A 17,816-nucleotide genomic window follows, 5' to 3' on the forward strand; every position below is an offset into this window, starting at 1 on the left:
TTCATGTACTGAGCCACCGAAGGGCGCGGATGGGATGAAAAAACACGGCAGAAATTTAGAAACTTTGACAACCTGGACTCCGTCAGGTAAATTTTCATTTCTACAGAATCTATCAGAGTCCCTAGGAGGGAAACCCTTGAGATTGGGGATAGAGAACTCTTTCCTTGTTCACTTTCCACCCATGTGATCTCAGAAATGCCAGTACTATGTCCGTATGAGACTGGGCAATTTGGATGTTTGACGCCTGTATCAGGATGTCGTCTAATTAAGGGGCCACTTCTATGCCCCGCGGTCTAAGGACCGCCAAAGCGACCCCAGAACCTCCAAAAAGATTCTTGGGGCTGTAGATATCCCAAAGGAAAGAGCTACAAACTGGTAATGCCTGTCTAGAAAGGCAAACCTGAAAAACGATGGTGATCTTTATGCATCACAATGTGAGGATAAGCATCCTTCAAATCCATTGTAGTCCTCTATTGACTCTCCTGGATCATAGTTAAGATGGTACGAATAGTTTCCATCTTAAATGACGGAATTCTGAGGAATTTGTTTAAGATCTTTAGATCCAAAATAGGTCTGAAGGTTCCCTCTCCTTGGGAACCACAAACAGATTTGAGTAAAAACTCTGTCCCTGTTCCTCTCTTGGAACTGGATGGATATCGTACACAATGTAAGAATGCCTCCTTCTTTATCTGGTTTGCAGATAATTGTGAAAGGCGAAATCTCTCCTTTTTTTGGGGGGGAATCTTTGAAATCCAGAAGATATCTCTGGGATATAAATTCCAATGCCTAGGGATCCTGGACATCTCTTGCCCACGCCTGGGCAAAGAATGAAAGTCTGCCCCCTATAGGATCCGTTACCGGATAGGGGTCCGTTCCTTCATGCTGCCTTAGAGGCAGCAGCAGGCTCCTTGGCCTGCTTATCTTTGTTCCAGGTCCGATTGTCTCCAGACCGCCTTGGACTGAGCAAAAATTCCCTCTTGTTTTGCCTTAGAGGAAGAGGATGCCACACCTGCCCTGAAGTTTTTAAAAAAGGTACGAAAATTAGACTTTTTTTTTTTTTTTTTCCCCTTGATTTAGACCTATCCTGAGGAAGGGCATGACCTTTTCCTCCAGTGATATAAGCAATAATCTCCTTCAAACCAGGCCCGAATAGGGTCTGCCCCTTGAAGGGAAGTTAAGTAGCTTATTTATTAAAGTCACGACAGCTGACCATGATATAAGCCATAGCGTTCTGCGCGCCAGTATAGTAAAAAACAGAATTCTTAGCCGTTAGTCTAGTCAAATGAACAAGGCATCAGAAAACAAAGGAATTGGCTAGCATAAGCTTGTCAAATATATTCATCCAATGGAGTCGCTTAACTGTAAAGCCTCATCAAGAGACTCAACCCAGAACGCCGCAGCAGCAGTGACAGAAGCAATGTATGCAAGGGGCTGCAGGATAAAACCCTGTTGAATAAACATTTTTTATCCATTGGATCTAAAAAGCACAACTGTCCTCGTCAGAGGTAGTGGTACGCTTAGCTAGAGTAGAAACTCTTCTCTCCACCTTAGGAACTGTCTGCCAGAAGTCCCGTGTGGTGGTAACTATTAGAAAACATTCTTCTAAAAAATAGGAGGGGAAGAGAACGGCACACCTGGTCTATACCATTCCTTATTAAAAAAAAAATTAGTAAACCTCTTTAGGTATTGGAAAAACATCAGTACACACCGGCACTGCATATTATTTATCCAGTCTACACAATTTCTCTGGCCCTGCGATTGTACACATTCATTCAGAGCAGCCAAAGCCTCCCTGAGCAACAAGTGGAGGTTCTCAAGCATAAATTTTAAATGTAGAAATATCAGAATCAGGTTAAATCATCTTCCCTGAGTCAAAAAAAAATCACCCACAGACTAAGCATATTGTGAGGTAGTATCATACATGGTTCTTAAAGCGTCTGTATGCTCTGTATCTACCCCCAGAGCTAACTGCTTTCCTTTAATTTCAGGTAGTCTGACTAATACTGCTGCCAGAATATTATTCACCACCTTTGCCATGTCTTGTAAAATAAACGCTATGGGCGCCCTTGATGTACTTGGCGCCATTTGAGCGTGAGTCCCTGAAGCGGGAGTCGAAGGGTCTGACACGTGGGGAGAGTTAGTCGGCATAACTTTCCCCTCGACAGAATCCCCTGGTAAAAGAAACGCTATGGGTGCCCTTGATGTACTTGGCGCCATTTGAGCGGGAGTCCCTAAAGCGGGAGTCAAAAGGTCTGACACGTGGGGAGAGTTAGTCGGCATAACTACCCCCACGACAGAATCCTCTGGTGATAATGTTTTTTAAAGACAAAAAATGATCTTTATTGTTTAACATGAAATCAGTACATCTGGTACACATTCTAAGATGGGGTTCCACCATGGCTTTAAAACATAATGAACACAGAGCTTCCTCTATGTCAGACATGTTAGAACAGACTAATAATGAGACTAGTAAGCTTGGAAAACACTTTAAATCAAGTTAACAAGCAAATATATAAAACTGTGCCTTTAAGAGAAACAAATTTTGTCAAAATTTGAAAAACAGTGAAAAAAAGGCAGTAAAACAAACGAAATTTTTACAGTACATGTAATAAGGTAACAGAGCATTGCACCCACTTGCAAATGGATGATTAACCCCTTAATGCAAAAAACGGATAAAAAAAACAAAAAAAAACGACATAGACGTTTTTAAAAACAGACACAACAAACTGCCACAGCCAACAGTGGGAAGCTTCAGTTAACTGTTTCTATGCAAAATTTAAGCCAGCCATGTGGAAAAAACTTAGGCCCCAATAAGTTTTATCACCAAACATATGTTAAAAAACGATTAAACATGCCAGCAAACGTTTTAAAACACATTTTTACAAGAGTATGTATCTCTATTAATAAGCCTGATACCAGTCGCTTTTACTGCATTTAAGGCTATACCAACATTATATTACATTACAGTGTTATCACCAATGTACGTTAAAAAACGATTAAACATGCCAGCAAACGTTTTAAAACACATTTTTATAAGAGTATGTATCTCTATTAATAAGCCTGATACCAGTCGCTATCACTGCATTTAAGGCTATACCAACATTATATTACATTACAGTGTTATCACCAATGTACGTTAAAAAACGATTAAACATGCCAGCAAACGTTTTAAAACACATTTTTATAAGAGTATGTATCTCTATTAATAAGCCTGATACCAGTCGCTATCACTGCATTTAAGGCTTTACTTACATTACTTCGGTATCAGCAGTATTTTCTTAGTCAATTCCATTCCTAGAAAAATATTTTACTGCACATACCTTATCTGCAGGAAAACCTGCACGCCATTCCCCCTCTGAAGTACCTCACTCCTCAGAATGTGTGAGAACAGCAAATGGATCTTAGTTACGTCTGCTAAGATCATAGAAAAACGCAGGCAGATTCTTCTTCCAAATACTGCCTGAGATAAACAGCACACTCCGGTGCCATTTAAAAATAACAAACTTTTGATTGAAGAATAAACTAAGTAGAAAGCACCACAGACTCTCACGACCTCCTATCTATGTTGAGGCTTGCAAGAGAATGACTGAATATGGCAGTTAGGGGAGGAGCTATATAGCAGCTTTGCTGTGGGTGGGCTCTTGCAGCTTCCTGTTGGGAAGGAGAATATATTCCATAAGTAATGGATGATCCATGGACTGGATACACTTAACAAGAGAAAAGGCAGTTAATGCCTGAGAACGTACCCTGCACGTCCTCGGTGTGGAAAGCAGCTGGAAGCGATCCTGCTCGCTTCCAGCTGCTTTCCGGTTATTGCAGTGATGCCTCGATATGGAGGCATCCTGCAATAACCTTAGATGGCCATCCGATGCAGAGAGAGCCACTCTGTGGCCCTCTCTGCACCGGACATTGATGGCCGGTATCGTTGGTGGGTGGGAACCGGTGTGGGAGGTGGGTGGCGGCCATCGATGGCCCTGGTCATGTGGAGGGGGGCGGGATCGTGGGTGTGCAAGTCCGGGCGCGTGCGGGGGCGCGCGCACGTGCACGAGGGGGCGCGCGCGGGCGAGCGCCGGGGCAGGGACCGGGTGGGGACCGCTGCACTACAGAAAAAAATGTGTCCCAAAATAAAAGTGGGACAAGTAATTTTTTAAAAAAAACCTTAGTCGTTATTTAGGTGGTGGGGGTTGGTCCGTGGGGGGGGGAAGCTACACTACAGAAAAAATAAAAACAATAAAAAATAAATAAACATTTGATTGTGCAAAATGGGTACTGGCAGACAGCTGCCAGTACCCAAGATGGCCCCCAATAAGGCAGAGGGGGAGGCTTAGATAGCTGTTTTGGGGGGGATCAGGGAGGTTGGGGGCTAAGGGGGGATCCTAAACACAGCATATGTAAATATGCTTTTTTTTTTTTCTTTAAAAAAAAAAAAAAATCTTTTATTTTAGTACTGGCAGACTTTCTGCCAGTACTTAAGATGGCGGGGACAATAGTGGGGTGGGGGAGGGAAGGGAGCTGTTTGGGAGGGATCAGGGGGTGGGATGTGTCAGGTGGGAGGCTGAACTCTACACTAAAGCTAAAATTAACCCTGCAAGCTCCCTACACACTACCTAATTAACCCCATTCACTGCTAGCCATAATACACGTGTGATGCGCAGCAGCATTTAGCGACTTTCTAATTACCAAAAAGCAACGCCAAAGTCATATATGTCTGCTATTTCTGAACAAAGGGCATCCCAGAGAAGCATTTACAACCATTTATGCCATAATTGCACAAGCTGTTTGTAAATAATTTCAGTGAGAAACCTAAAATTGTGAAAAAATTAACGTTTTTTTTAATTTGATCGCATTTGGCGGTGAAATGGTGGCATGAAATATACCAAAATGGGCCTATATCAATACTTGGGGTTGTCTACTACACTACACTAAAGCTAAAATTAACCCTAGAAGCTCCCTACATGCTCCCTAATTAACCCCTTCACTGCTGGGCATAATACACGTATTTTGCGCAGGGGCATTTAGCAGCCTTCTAATTACCAAAAAGCAAAGCCAAAGCCATATATGAGAACAACATAGAAAAGGAAGTGGGGATTTCACAATAAGAAATTCCCACAAGTCTAGGTAAATCCAGTTGTGCTGGATTTACCTAGACTTTTGGGAATTTCTTATTGTGAAATCCCCACTTCCTTTTCTATGTTGTTCTCATATGTATCTTTCTAGGAAGCACCTGTTCTCTAGTTAATTACTTATTAGTGTGCAACTCTCACCTTTTGTGTTTCTTTTGTTTACAAAGCCATATATGTCTGCTATTTCTGAACAAAGGGGATCCCAGAGAAGCATTTACAACCATTTATGCTATAATTGCATAAGTTGTTTGTAAATAATTTCAGTGAGAAACCTAAAGTTTGTGAAAATATTTGTGAAAAAGTGAACATTTTTTTTTATTTGATCGCATTTGGCGGTGAAATGGTGGCATGAAATATACCAAAATGGGCCTAGATCAATACTTTGGGATGTCTTCTAAAAAAAAATATATACATGTCAAGGGATATTCAGGGATTCCTGAAAGATATTAGTGTTCCAATGTAACTAGCGCTAATTTTGAAAAAAAAGTGGTTTTGAAATAGCAAAGTGCTACTTGTAATTTATTGCCCTATAACTTGCAAAAAAAGCAAAGAACATGTTAACATTGGGTATTTCTAAACTCAGGACAAAATTTAGAAACTATTTAGCATGGGTGTTTTTTGGTGGTTGTAGATGTGTAACAGATTTTGGGGGTCAAAGTTAGAAAAAATGTGTTTTTTTCCATTTTTTCCTCTTATTTTATAATGTTTTTTATAGTAAATTATAAGATATGATGAAAATTATGGTATCTTTTGAAAGTCAATTTAATGGCGAGAAAAACGGTATATAATATGTGTGGTTACAGTAAATGAGTAAGAGGAAAATTACAGCTAAACACAAACACCGCAAAAATGTAAAAATAGCCTTGGTCCCAAACGGACAGAAAATGGAAAAGTGCTGCGGTCATTAAGGGGTTAAGTTACCTGATGTTATGATAGATTGCTAAACCAGGTTGCATTCACTGGTCATTGTATAACAATGGAATAATAAGTTACCTGTTACTGTATAGGGATAGTAGTTCCAGGCTTTCTCACAAATGTAGAATATTCTGGGAACAACTGCACGGGCCCAGCTAGGTAACTTGCTGCAGAGAGAAGCAGATAACACAAATTACATTTCATGCTTTTGGGAAATGAATATATTATGATTTTATTTTGACCACTCAGTATTTAAACCAAGGGAAACCACATTTTCACATACGTATTTTTATACAAATGTCTTAAAAATATTTATGACAGACAGAGTCACTGCTGGATCTAAACTAGAAGAAACAAATTGGTACTAGTTTTACTATATTATTTCATAGGTTACTTAAAGTGATGGTAAATCCTAGCGTTTTTGAAACGCCAGGATTTTCCATTGGAACAAAAAAGGGGACTTTCATTCATGAAGCCGGATTTCCCGCACGGCTATTGGCTAAGATTTAGAAACGTCACCTCTCTGCCAGAGAGTGAAGATAGTGTTCTGCCGGTGAAGGTGATCACTTGGAACAAATAAAGGAGCTTTCAGCATGAATTATTTTATACTTCATGAATGAAAGTCCCCTTTTTTTTGTTACAATGGTAACACTGGTTGCACTGAATGTTGGGACAGGGTTGGGACATAGAAGGGGCAGGGCAAACAGGGGGAGGGCAAGAAAGGCACTGGGCTGAGAAGTGCCACAAATTTGTCGTGCCCAGGGCCCCGCAAATGCTAGAGGTGGCACTACCGTTTACTGTCCCTTTAAGGCAGCACCATGCTTCATAATTTACAGAAGCTTGCTTCCCCTCTCTTTGCTAGCATTTTGTTAGTGGGTGTCCAGGCCATTAACATATATAGAGGTAGCTCACAATCTACAGAGAAAACAGAAAAATCTGCTGAAAAGCGATGGTAAATGATAGGCTTAGACAAAAAGAATATTACATTTAAAATATGAGCCCAATTCAATTTGCCATGTAAATATTGCTTGACATAGATTACTTTTATCGAAATTCTTATTTTATTTAGCCTTCGACATGATGCTTCCCTCCATCCCCTTTAGTAATTTTCTTTCACTGCAGTGACACATAAAGCAGTACCACCTGCTCTATATGTAGTAGCTGGTACGCCCTCCTGAGCGACAGTGAAACAAACAGCGCATGCGCATAAATTCCATAAATAATACACATTACACTTAGTGCTAGATTACAAGTGGCACACTAATGATAGCATATGCACGATAACCAATTTCGCTTGACCGTGCTACCATTAGCCCGACACTTTGGAAAGTTATAGGTTGCGCTTAAGTGCAAGCAAAAACTGGGCTGGAATATTTAGCGCACCTTGAGACCTGAAGTACACTATGGGGAAAAAAAGGGGTTAATAGGTACTGGCGGACAGCTGCCAGTAGCCTAAGATGGTGGCACTAGTTAGAGGGGGGAGGGTTAGAGAGCTGTTTGGCAGGGATCAGGGAAGTTGGAGAGTTAGGGGGGGGGGGTCATAAACTGCAGAAAATATTAAAATATATATATATATATATAAAAAATATTTAATAAACAAAAATGCATCCATTTTTACCATTGGCAGACTGTCTGAAATTTTTTTCTTTCATGATTTAAAAAGAGCATGTCATTTTAAACTTTCTAATTTACTTTTATTATCTAATTTGCTTCATTCTCTTGATATACTTTGCTAAAAAGCATATCTAGATAGGCTCAGTAGATGCTGATTGGTTGCTGCACATAGATGCCTTGTGTGATATGCTCACCCATGTGCATTGCTATTTCTTTAACAAAGGATATCTAAAGAATGAAGCAAATTAGATAATAGAAGTAAATTGGAATGTTGTTTACAATTGTATTCTCTACTTGAATCATGATAGCATTTTATTTTGGTTTAGTGTCCCTTTAAAATGGGGGTGACCAGTGTGGGGGTGAGGGAGGTAAGAGAGCTGTTTGGGAGGGATCAGGTAGGGATCAGGAGGTGGGAAAAGTCAGAAGGGAGGGTAAAGCTAAAATGAACCTTATAAGCTACCTAACTAACCCCTTCACTGCCAGGAATAAAAGAAGCATGGTACGCAGCTGCCATTAGTGGCCTTCTAATTACCAAAAAGCAATGGGAAAGCCAATACGTCTGCAATTTCTGAACAAAGGGGATCCCAGAGAAGCTTTAACAACCATTTGTGTCATGATTTCACAAGCAGTATCTAAGTAATTTCGGTGAGAACCCCAAAGTTTGTGAAAAAAATAACAATTTTTTTTTATTTGATCGCATTTAGCGGTGAAATTGCCGCATGAAATATAACAAAATAGGTCTAGATCAATACCTGGGTTTTCTACTTAAAAAAATAAAATGATATTATAATATATATATATATATATATATATATATATATATATATAGTTTTGACAGGTAAATAAAAAAACAAGGCTCTATTTCTGTTTAAATGGAGTAATAGCAAAAATTCGAAAAATTCTCCGCTATTTTGGGCAAGTTTTCTCTCTGCCAGTCCTGGTACTGAAGTTTTTACTATATATATATATATATATATATATATATATATATATATATATATATATATATATATATATATATATATATATATACTGTATATATATACATCTGTATGTATTTATATAGGTAATGTATATAGGTATATATTTTAATAATCAGAAATATATATAGAAATATCTATTTTAAAATAAAAAAACAAAATTTATGCTTACCTGATAAATTCCTTTCTCCTGTAGTGTGGTCAGTCCACGGGTCATCATTACTTCTGGGATATTAACTCCTCCCCAACAGGAAGTGCAAGAGGATTCACCCAGCAGAGCTGCTATATAGCTCCTCCCCTCTACGTCACCTCCAGTCATTCGACCAAGGACCAACGAGAAAGGAGAAGCCAAAGGGTGTAGTGGTGACTGGAGTATAATTCAAAATTTTTTTACCTGCCATAAAAAACAGGGCGGGCCGTGGACTGACCACACTACAGGAGAAAGGAATTTATCAGGTAAGCATAAATTTTGTTTTCTCCTGTTAAGTGTGGTCAGTCCACGGGTCATCATTACTTCTGGGATACCAATACCAAATCTAAAGTACACAGATGACGGGAGGGACAGGCAGGCTCTTTATACGGAAGGAACCACTGCCTGAAGAACCTTTCTCCCAAAAACAGCCTCCGAAGAAGCAAAAGTATCAAATTTGTAAAATTTGGAAAAAGTATGAAGAGAAGACCAAGTTGCAGCCTTGCAAATCTGTTCAACAGAAGCCTCATTCTTAAAGGCCCAAGTGGAAGCCACAGCTCTAGTAGAATGTGCTGTAATTCTTTCAGGAGGCTGCTGTCCAGCAGTCTCATAGGCTAAACGAATTATGCTACGAAGCCAAAAAGAGAGAGAGGTAGCCGAAGCTTTTTGACCTCTCCTCTGACCAGAATAAACGACAAACAGGGAAGACGTTTGTCGAAAATCCTTAGTTGCCTGTAGATAAAATTTCAGGGCACGGACTACATCTAGATTGTGTAGCAGACGTTCCTTCTTCGAAGAAGGATTAGGACACAAAGATGGAACCACAATCTCTTGATTGATATTCCTGTTAGTGACCACCTTAGGTAGGAACCCAGGTTTAGTACGCAGAACTACCTTGTCTGAATGAAAAATCAGATAAGGAGAATCACAATGTAAAGCGGATAACTCAGAGACTCTTCGAGCCGAGGAAATCGCCATTAAAAATAGAACTTTCCAAGATAACAGCTTGATATCAATGGAATGAAGGGGTTCAAACGGAACACCCTGTAAAACATTAAGAACTAAGTTCAAACTCCATGGTGGAGCAACAGTTTTAAACACAGGCTTGATCCTAGCTAAAGCCTGACAAAAAGCTTGAACGTCCGGAACTTCTGACAGACGTTTGTGTAAAAGAATGGACAGAGCTGAAATCTGTCCCTTTAAGGAACTAGCAGATAAACCCTTTTCTAAACCTTCTTGTAGAAAAGACAATATCCTCGGAATCCTAACCTTACTCCATGAGTAACTCTTGGATTCGCACCAATATAAGTATTTGCGCCATATCTTATGGTAAATCTTTCTGGTAACAGGCTTCCTAGCCTGTATTAAGGTATCAATAACTGACTCAGAAAAACCACGTTTTGATAAAATCAAGCGTTCAATTTCCAAGCAGTCAGCTTCAGAGAAATTAGATTTTGATGTTTGAAGGGACCCTGGATCAGAAGGTCCTGTTTCAGAGGTAGAGACCAAGGTGGACAGGATGACATGTCCACTAGATCTGCATACCAAGTCCTGCGTGGCCATGCAGGCGCTATTAGAATCACTGATGCTCTCTCCTGTTTGATTCTGGCAATCAATCGAGGAAGCATCGGGAAGGGTGGAAACACATAAGCCACACAAACAGTTAGCATGCAAGCAAAAGTCCAGTGTGAGCTAACTTTAGGATTTCAGATATCGCAACTGCACTAACCTCTTCTCCCAATAAACTTTTATGGGGCACGCTGTTAAAAAAATAAAAAACCAACAACTAACTCTTTAAACTTGCAATACATACTCTAACCTGGCCGCATTCAAAATTTACTTTGAGAGCAGTTAAAAAAAAAGATTAAACACTATAGTAGGTTTTTAACACAACAGTTTCTGTTAGTAACTTGAAAGCCATGTGATTTTACCATCACTTAAAAGTTTCAGTAAATGGTTTATCAAGTAACCCCTTTGTTTCCATGTGTTACATTAACCTATTGTAATCCGAATCTATCACCAACACTGATTAACCATATGAATGCCATATGTATCTTGGCATTATGGAGATACTTCTATAGTCATTGGCGGACCTACCAGTGGTGCGGGCAAGAGCTGGATGAGGCCCACAGAGAGTAGTAATAAAAAATATGGAAAAAAGTATGCTGCCTTTTTTTTTTCCTCTCTAACCGCTGTCTGGTCTGCTCATTGCCCCACCCACCTACCTAGTGAGCTGAGCACTCACTAGGTAGTAATACCCTAAATTTACACACAGGCATAATATGGAGGTGTTGCGGCACCCAACTGTCTCACCACAAAAATTAGCTTGACAGCTGGAATTTATTTCTGGAAATGGCGGCCTACACCTGGCTTGCTTACCGGTTCGTGCAAAACAGTTCCTAGAATTGCAAAAACTGTTAAGCAAGCTGGGTGTATGCTGTCACTTCCAGAAATAAATTCCAGCTGTCAAGCTAATTTTTGTGGTGAGTCCGGTGGGTGCCGCAATGCCTCCATTAGGGCGGGCAAACTACCAGGGGTAGGGTGTGAAGGACTGTCAGGGCTGGCCTGAAAACAGCACAAGCCACTCTAAGTGTAAGAGGAGTCTGGCAGGGAAATGAGCGTGCTAAACTGAGGTGCGGTGTGGTGCTGGAGCCTGGGATTGCGCTAAGAAGCATTGGGTTAGCTTGCTGGTAAGTACAGCGCCCTCTATACTCATCAACTCGCTAACCGGATGTCAGACATAGTGCTTGCAGTTCAATATTTATTTATTTATTTATTTTAAACTTTCAATGCTGTCTGCCTGGCTACCCTATGTTCTTGGAGCATCATTGCACTATTGTATATAGAAAAACTATGTAAACAAGAGGCAGCAGTAGAAATCAGCCTCCAGTGGGGATGAGAGAAATCCCTGCCTAATTATAATGGTTTTCTATTGAAGCTGCTTTAAATGCAAATAACTTGTATTGAAGCTGCGTTAAATGCAAATAACTTATCACCTGCTTGCATTAATGCATTGTTCCTTTAAGTTTAAGGGGACAGTCAACACCAGAATTTTTGTTTTTAAAAAAGATAGATAATCCCTTTATTACCTATTCCCCAGTTTTGCATAATTACCACAGTAATAATAATAATACAGGTTATACCTCTGTAATTACCTTGTATCTATGCCTCTGCAGACTGCCCCCTTATTTCAGTTCTTTTGACAAACTTGCATTTTAGCCAATCATTGCTCACTCCTAGGTAACTTCATGTGCGTGAGCACATTGTTATATATATATATATATATATATATATATATATATGACACAGATGAACTAACGCTCTCTAGTAGTGAAACACTGTCAAAATGCATTCAGATTAAAGGCAGCCTTCAAGAAATTAGCATATGAACCTCCTAGGTTTAGCTTTCGTCTAAGAATACCAAGAGAACAAAGCAAAATTGGTGATAAAAGTAAATTGGAAAGCTGTTTAAAATGACATGCCCTATCTGAATCATGAAAGTTTTTTTTGGTCTTGACTGTCCCTTTAAGGGGACATTCCAGACAAAAGTTAAATGTACATCAGATTATTAGAAGCCAGTACCTATATTAACATGCCTGTGTGCAGGGAAAAACTCTCGGTGAAATAGTGCTTCTGGTGAAGGCTGTTACTGTGTGTTTTGAAAAAATGCTTACATTTAGAACTAAAATGCATACATGTTAATTGTAGTTTTGGCTGCTATACTTTGTTATAGTTTAACATTTATAATAAACTAAATAATAATAATATATGTGTGTTTGTATATATCCATGTGAGCATATATGAGTGTGTATTAGTGCTGTGGAATCTGTTGGCGCTCTACAAATAACCGATAATAATAACGGATGTGTGTGCTTGCATCCGTGGGTATGCAGATGCACCATTTTTTTAGGGGGGGGGGGGCAAAAAAAAAATCTTGCACCAGGACCCACTGTAAATCTTGCACCAAGGCCCACTGTTCATTAGGTCCTTCACTGTCTATAGTCACTTCAGGACCCCAACATTTACAAGTAAAGTGTTTCAATTGTTAAATGTAATTTGATTGTAACTAGCACTGTTATGATTGTCACTAACAGTACTGACGACTGCGCAATCACATCTTTCATCGGAAAGTATTGTAATCCATTAAATAGTACAAACTCATCATTCCAAATCTATAAAAAATGTAACAAATAATGCAAAGCTAGCTGCGTGTTGTGAACACAGCCCTCCCTTACTGGAGCTAGTAATGTGACCTTTAGGTGCGCAGCGTTCACTTGCAGCGACTAGGAATTAAATACATTCTCAGGAACTGAGCACAGGAGCATTAGGATTGCACAGCATATGTTGGTCTTCTAGGTCTCTCCGCTAAATATTAAAGGGACATATTACATAAGGACTTTAAGGGCCCTTTATAGTTTATAGTTTTTTTTTACTTTATAACTAGGTGTCTCCTCCGTGTTGTCTCACTTATATGTGTTTTAACATCAGTGCTTATATTCACTTAAAGGGACAGTCTACTTGACATTTATTATTGTTTAAAAAGATAGATAATCTTTTTACCCATTCCCCAGTTTTGCATAACCAACACGGTTATAGTAATATATTTTACTATGCAGATTGCACCCTTATCTCAGTTCTTTTTGACAGATATGCATTTTAGCCAATCACTGCTGACTCATAAATAACTCCACTGGAGTGAGCATAATGGTATCTATATGGCACACATGAGCTAGCACTGCCTAACTGTGAAAAACTCTGAAAATGCACTGAGATAAGAGGCAGCCTTCAACATCTTAGAAATCAGTTTATGAGCCTACCTAGGTTTAGCTTTCAACGAAGATTACCAAGAGATCAAAGCAAATTTGAAAATAAAAGTAAATTGGAAAGTTGTTTAAACTTGCATGCCTTATCTGAATCATGAAAGTTAAATTTTGACTTGACTGTCCCTTTAAATATATGGTTGTATTACCATGGTGAATATAAAAGTTATGTGTAAAGGCAAGAGTGCTGTTATTAAGTCTCCATTTTCTTCTTCTTTATTTATTCTTTACACTGAAATTTACAGCTGCCAAATAAGCACTTTTACAAATATGCAAATTAGCAAAATCAATAACCCAACACACACGTCCCCTATACTGATAATCCCCATGCCTTAAACACTTTGAGAGACATGCACACGTCTGTTTCCCCCCCCCCCCAACCTCATATACACATTAATCTCTAAGGTTTTGGAGCACAGGTTAAAGGGACAGTCTACTCCAGAATTGTTATTGTTTAAAAAGATAAATAATCCCTTTATTACACAATCCCTAGTTTTGCAAAAATAACAGTTATATTAATATATTTCTTACCTCTATATCTAAGGGGCCTAGTTATCAAGCCGTCAACCTCAAATACGCTGGAATTCCGCAGCGTATTTGTGGCGAGGCTGATTCGCCTTAGTTATCAAAGGCTAGAGACCGGCAAAAGTAGAATTTTGTGACGTAAACTTCGATCCGCCGGACTCAGTCCGACACAGATCGATTCTTACGTCACTCCAGATGTTCCGCACACAAGTTCGGCACAATCTGACTACTTTTGCTAGTTATCAAAAAACTAGCAGGTACGCTCGGCACTTTTGCAGCCCAGCATACCTGGTTTTCAAACCGCCACCCTGGAGGCGGCGGATCCCATAGGAATCAATGGGAGTCTGACCATAGCGAAAGTACAAGTTCGCTGCTGCCAGATATCCCATTGATTCCTATGGGAGATGTCTGCACCTAACACCCTAACATGTACCCCGAGTCTAAACACCCCTAATCTGCCCCCCTACACCGCCGCAACTAAATAAAGTTATTACCCCCTAAACCGCTGCTCCCGGAGCCCACCGCAAGCTACTCTATACATATTACCCCCTAAACCGCCGCTCCCTGACCCCGCCGCAACTATAATAAATGTATTAATCCCTAAACCGCCGCTCCCGGAGCCCACCGCCACCTACATTATACCTAGTAACCCCTATCCTGCCCCCCCTATACCGCCGCCCTCTATAATAAAGTTATTAACCCCTATCCTGCCGATCCCGCACCTCGCCGCAACTAAATAGTTTAACCCCTAAACCGCCGCTCCCGGATCCTGCCGCAACCTATATTAAATTTATTAACCCCTAATCTGCCCCCCCTACACCGTCGCCACCTATAATACATTTATTAACCCCTATCCTGCCCCCCACTACACCGCCGCCACTGTAATAAATTTATTAACCCCTAAACCTAAGTCTAACACTAACCCTAACACCCCCCTAACTTAAATATTAATTAAATAAATCTAAATAATATTTCTATTATGAACTAAATTAATCCTATTTAAAACTAAATACTTACCTTTAAAATAAACCCTAATATAGCTACAATATAAATAATAATTATATTGTAGCTATCTTAGGATTTATTTTTATTTTAAATAGGTACAATAGCTATTAAATAGTTATTAACTATTTAATAGCTTACCTAGCTAAAATAAAGAGAAATTTACCTGTAAAAGAAAAACTAACCTAAGTTACAATTACACCTAACACTACACTATACTTTAATAAATAATTCCTATTTAAAACTAAATACTTACCTGTAAAATAAACCCTAAGATAGCTACAATGTAATTAATAATTACATTGTAGCTATTTTAGGAATTATATTTATTTTACAGGTAACTTTGTATTTATTTTAGCTAGTTAGAATAGTTATTAAATAGTTATTAACTATTTAATAACTACCTAGCTAAAAGAAATACAAAATTACCTGTAAAATAAATCCTAAACTAAGTTACAATTAAACCTAACACTACACTATCATTAAATTAATTAAATAAATTAACTACAAATAACTACAATTAAATACAATTACATAGACTAACTAAAGTACAAAAAATAAAAAAGCTAAGTTACAAAAAATAAAAAAAATAAGTTACAAACATTTTTAAAATATTACAACAATTTTAAGCTACTTACACCTAATCTAAGCCCCTAATAAAATAACAAACCCCCCCAAAATAAAAAAATGCCCTACCCTATTCTAAATTAAAAAAGTTCAAAGCTATTTTACCTTACCAGCCCTTAAAAGGGCCTTTTGAGGGGCATGCCCCAAAGAATTCAGCTCTTTTGCCTGTAAAAGAAAAATACAACCCCCCCCAACATTAAAACCCACCACCCACATACCCCTAATCTAACCCAAACCCCCCTTAAAATAACCTAACACTAATCCCCTGAAGATCATCCTACCTTGAGTCGTCTTCACTCAGCCGAGCAGCGATGGAACCGAAGAGGAGATCCGGAGAGGCAGAAGTCATCATCCAAGGGGCGCTGAAGAAATCTTCCATCCGATGAAGTGATCCTCCAGTCGGCGCTGAAGAAGTCTTCCATCCGGGCGATGTCATCTTCCAAGAGGCGCTGAAGAAGTCTTCTATCCGGGCGATGTCATCTTCCAAGCAGGGTCTTCAATCTTCATCCCGCCGACGTGGAACATACTTCTTTACCGACGGACTACCAACGAATGAAGGCTCCTTTAAGGGACGTCATCCAAGATGGCGTCCCTTCAATTCCGATTGGCTGATAGGATTTTATCAGCCAATCGGAATTAAGGTAGGAAAAATCTGATTGGCTGATCCAATCAGCCAATCAGATTGAGCTCGCATTCTATTGGTTGATCGGAACAGCCAATAGAATGTGAGCTCAATCTGATTGGCTGATTGGATCAGCCAATCGGATTGAACTTGAATCTGATTGGCTGATTCAATCAGCCAATCAGATTTTTCCTACCTTAATTCCGATTGGCTGATAGAATCCTATCAGCCAATCGGAATTGAAGGGACGCCATCTTGGATGACGTCCCTTAAAGGAGCCTTCATTCGTCGGTAGTCCGTCGGTAAAGAAGGATGTTCCGCGTCGGCGGGATGAAGATTGAAGACCCCGCTTGGAAGATGACATCGCCCGGATAGAAGACTTCTTCAGCGCCTCTTGGAAGATGACATCGCCCGGATGGAAGACTTCTTCAGCGCCGACTGGAGGATCACTTCATCGGATGGAAGATTTCTTCAGCGCCCCTTGGATGATGACTTCTGCCGCTCCGGATCTCCTCTTCGGTTCCATCGCTGCTCGGCTGAGTGAAGACGACTCAAGGTAGGATGATCTTCAGGGGATTAGTGTTAGGTTATTTTAAGGGGGGGTTTGGGTTAGATTAGGGGTATGTGGGTGGTGGGTTTTAATGTTGGGGGGGGTTGTATTTTTCTTTTACAGGCAAAAGAGCTGAATTCTTTGGGGCATGCCCCACAAAAGGCCCTTTTAAGGGCTGGTAAGGTAAAAGAGCTTTGAACTTTTTAAATTTAGAATAGGGTAGGGCATTTTTTTTATTTTGGGGGGGTTTGTTATTTTATTAGGGGGCTTAGATTAGGTGTAAGTAGCTTAAAATTGTTGTAATATTTTTAAAATGTTTGTAACTTATTTTTTGTATTTTTTGTAACTTGGGCCAGCGAAGGCAGGAAAAGTAGACACGTTGATAACTACCCCCCTATGTCTCTGAAGACTGCCAAATTATTTCAGTTCTTTTGACAGACTTGCCTTTCAGCCAACCAGTACTGACTCATAAATAACTCCACGGGAGTAAGCACAGTGTTATCAAGATGACACACATGAACTAGCGCTGTCTATCTGTGAAAAACTGTCAAAATGCACTGAGAAAAGAGACGGCCTTCAAGGGTTTAGAAATGAGCATATGAACCTTCCTAGATTTAGCTTTCAAAAAAAAAAAAAAAAATTTTTTTTAATGATAAATGTAAATTGGAAAGTTGTTTAACCCCTTAGTGACCAGAGCACTTTTCCATTTTCTGACCGTCTGGGACCAAGGCTATTTTTACATTTATGCTGTGTTTGTGTTTAGCTGTAATTTTCCTCTTACTCATTTACTGTACCCAAACATATTATATACCGTTTTTCTCGCCATCTTTCTAAAGATACCATTATTT

General features: G+C 39.5%; 1 protein-coding gene across 1 annotated transcript in view; it reads right to left on the reverse strand.

Moving 5' to 3' along the window:
• Window positions 1-17,816, reverse strand: part of LOC128641573 (cytoplasmic phosphatidylinositol transfer protein 1) — a 333,217-nt gene that overhangs the window by 92,056 nt on the left and 223,345 nt on the right. The window contains exon 3 of the mRNA XM_053694112.1: window positions 6,117-6,205. Within this exon, the coding sequence (XP_053550087.1) occupies window positions 6,117-6,205 (89 nt within the window). The remainder of the gene's footprint in view (window positions 1-6,116; window positions 6,206-17,816) is intronic.

Source organism: Bombina bombina, chromosome 11 (assembly GCF_027579735.1).
Source record: "Bombina bombina isolate aBomBom1 chromosome 11, aBomBom1.pri, whole genome shotgun sequence".
NCBI classification, from domain to species: domain Eukaryota; kingdom Metazoa; phylum Chordata; class Amphibia; order Anura; family Bombinatoridae; genus Bombina; species Bombina bombina.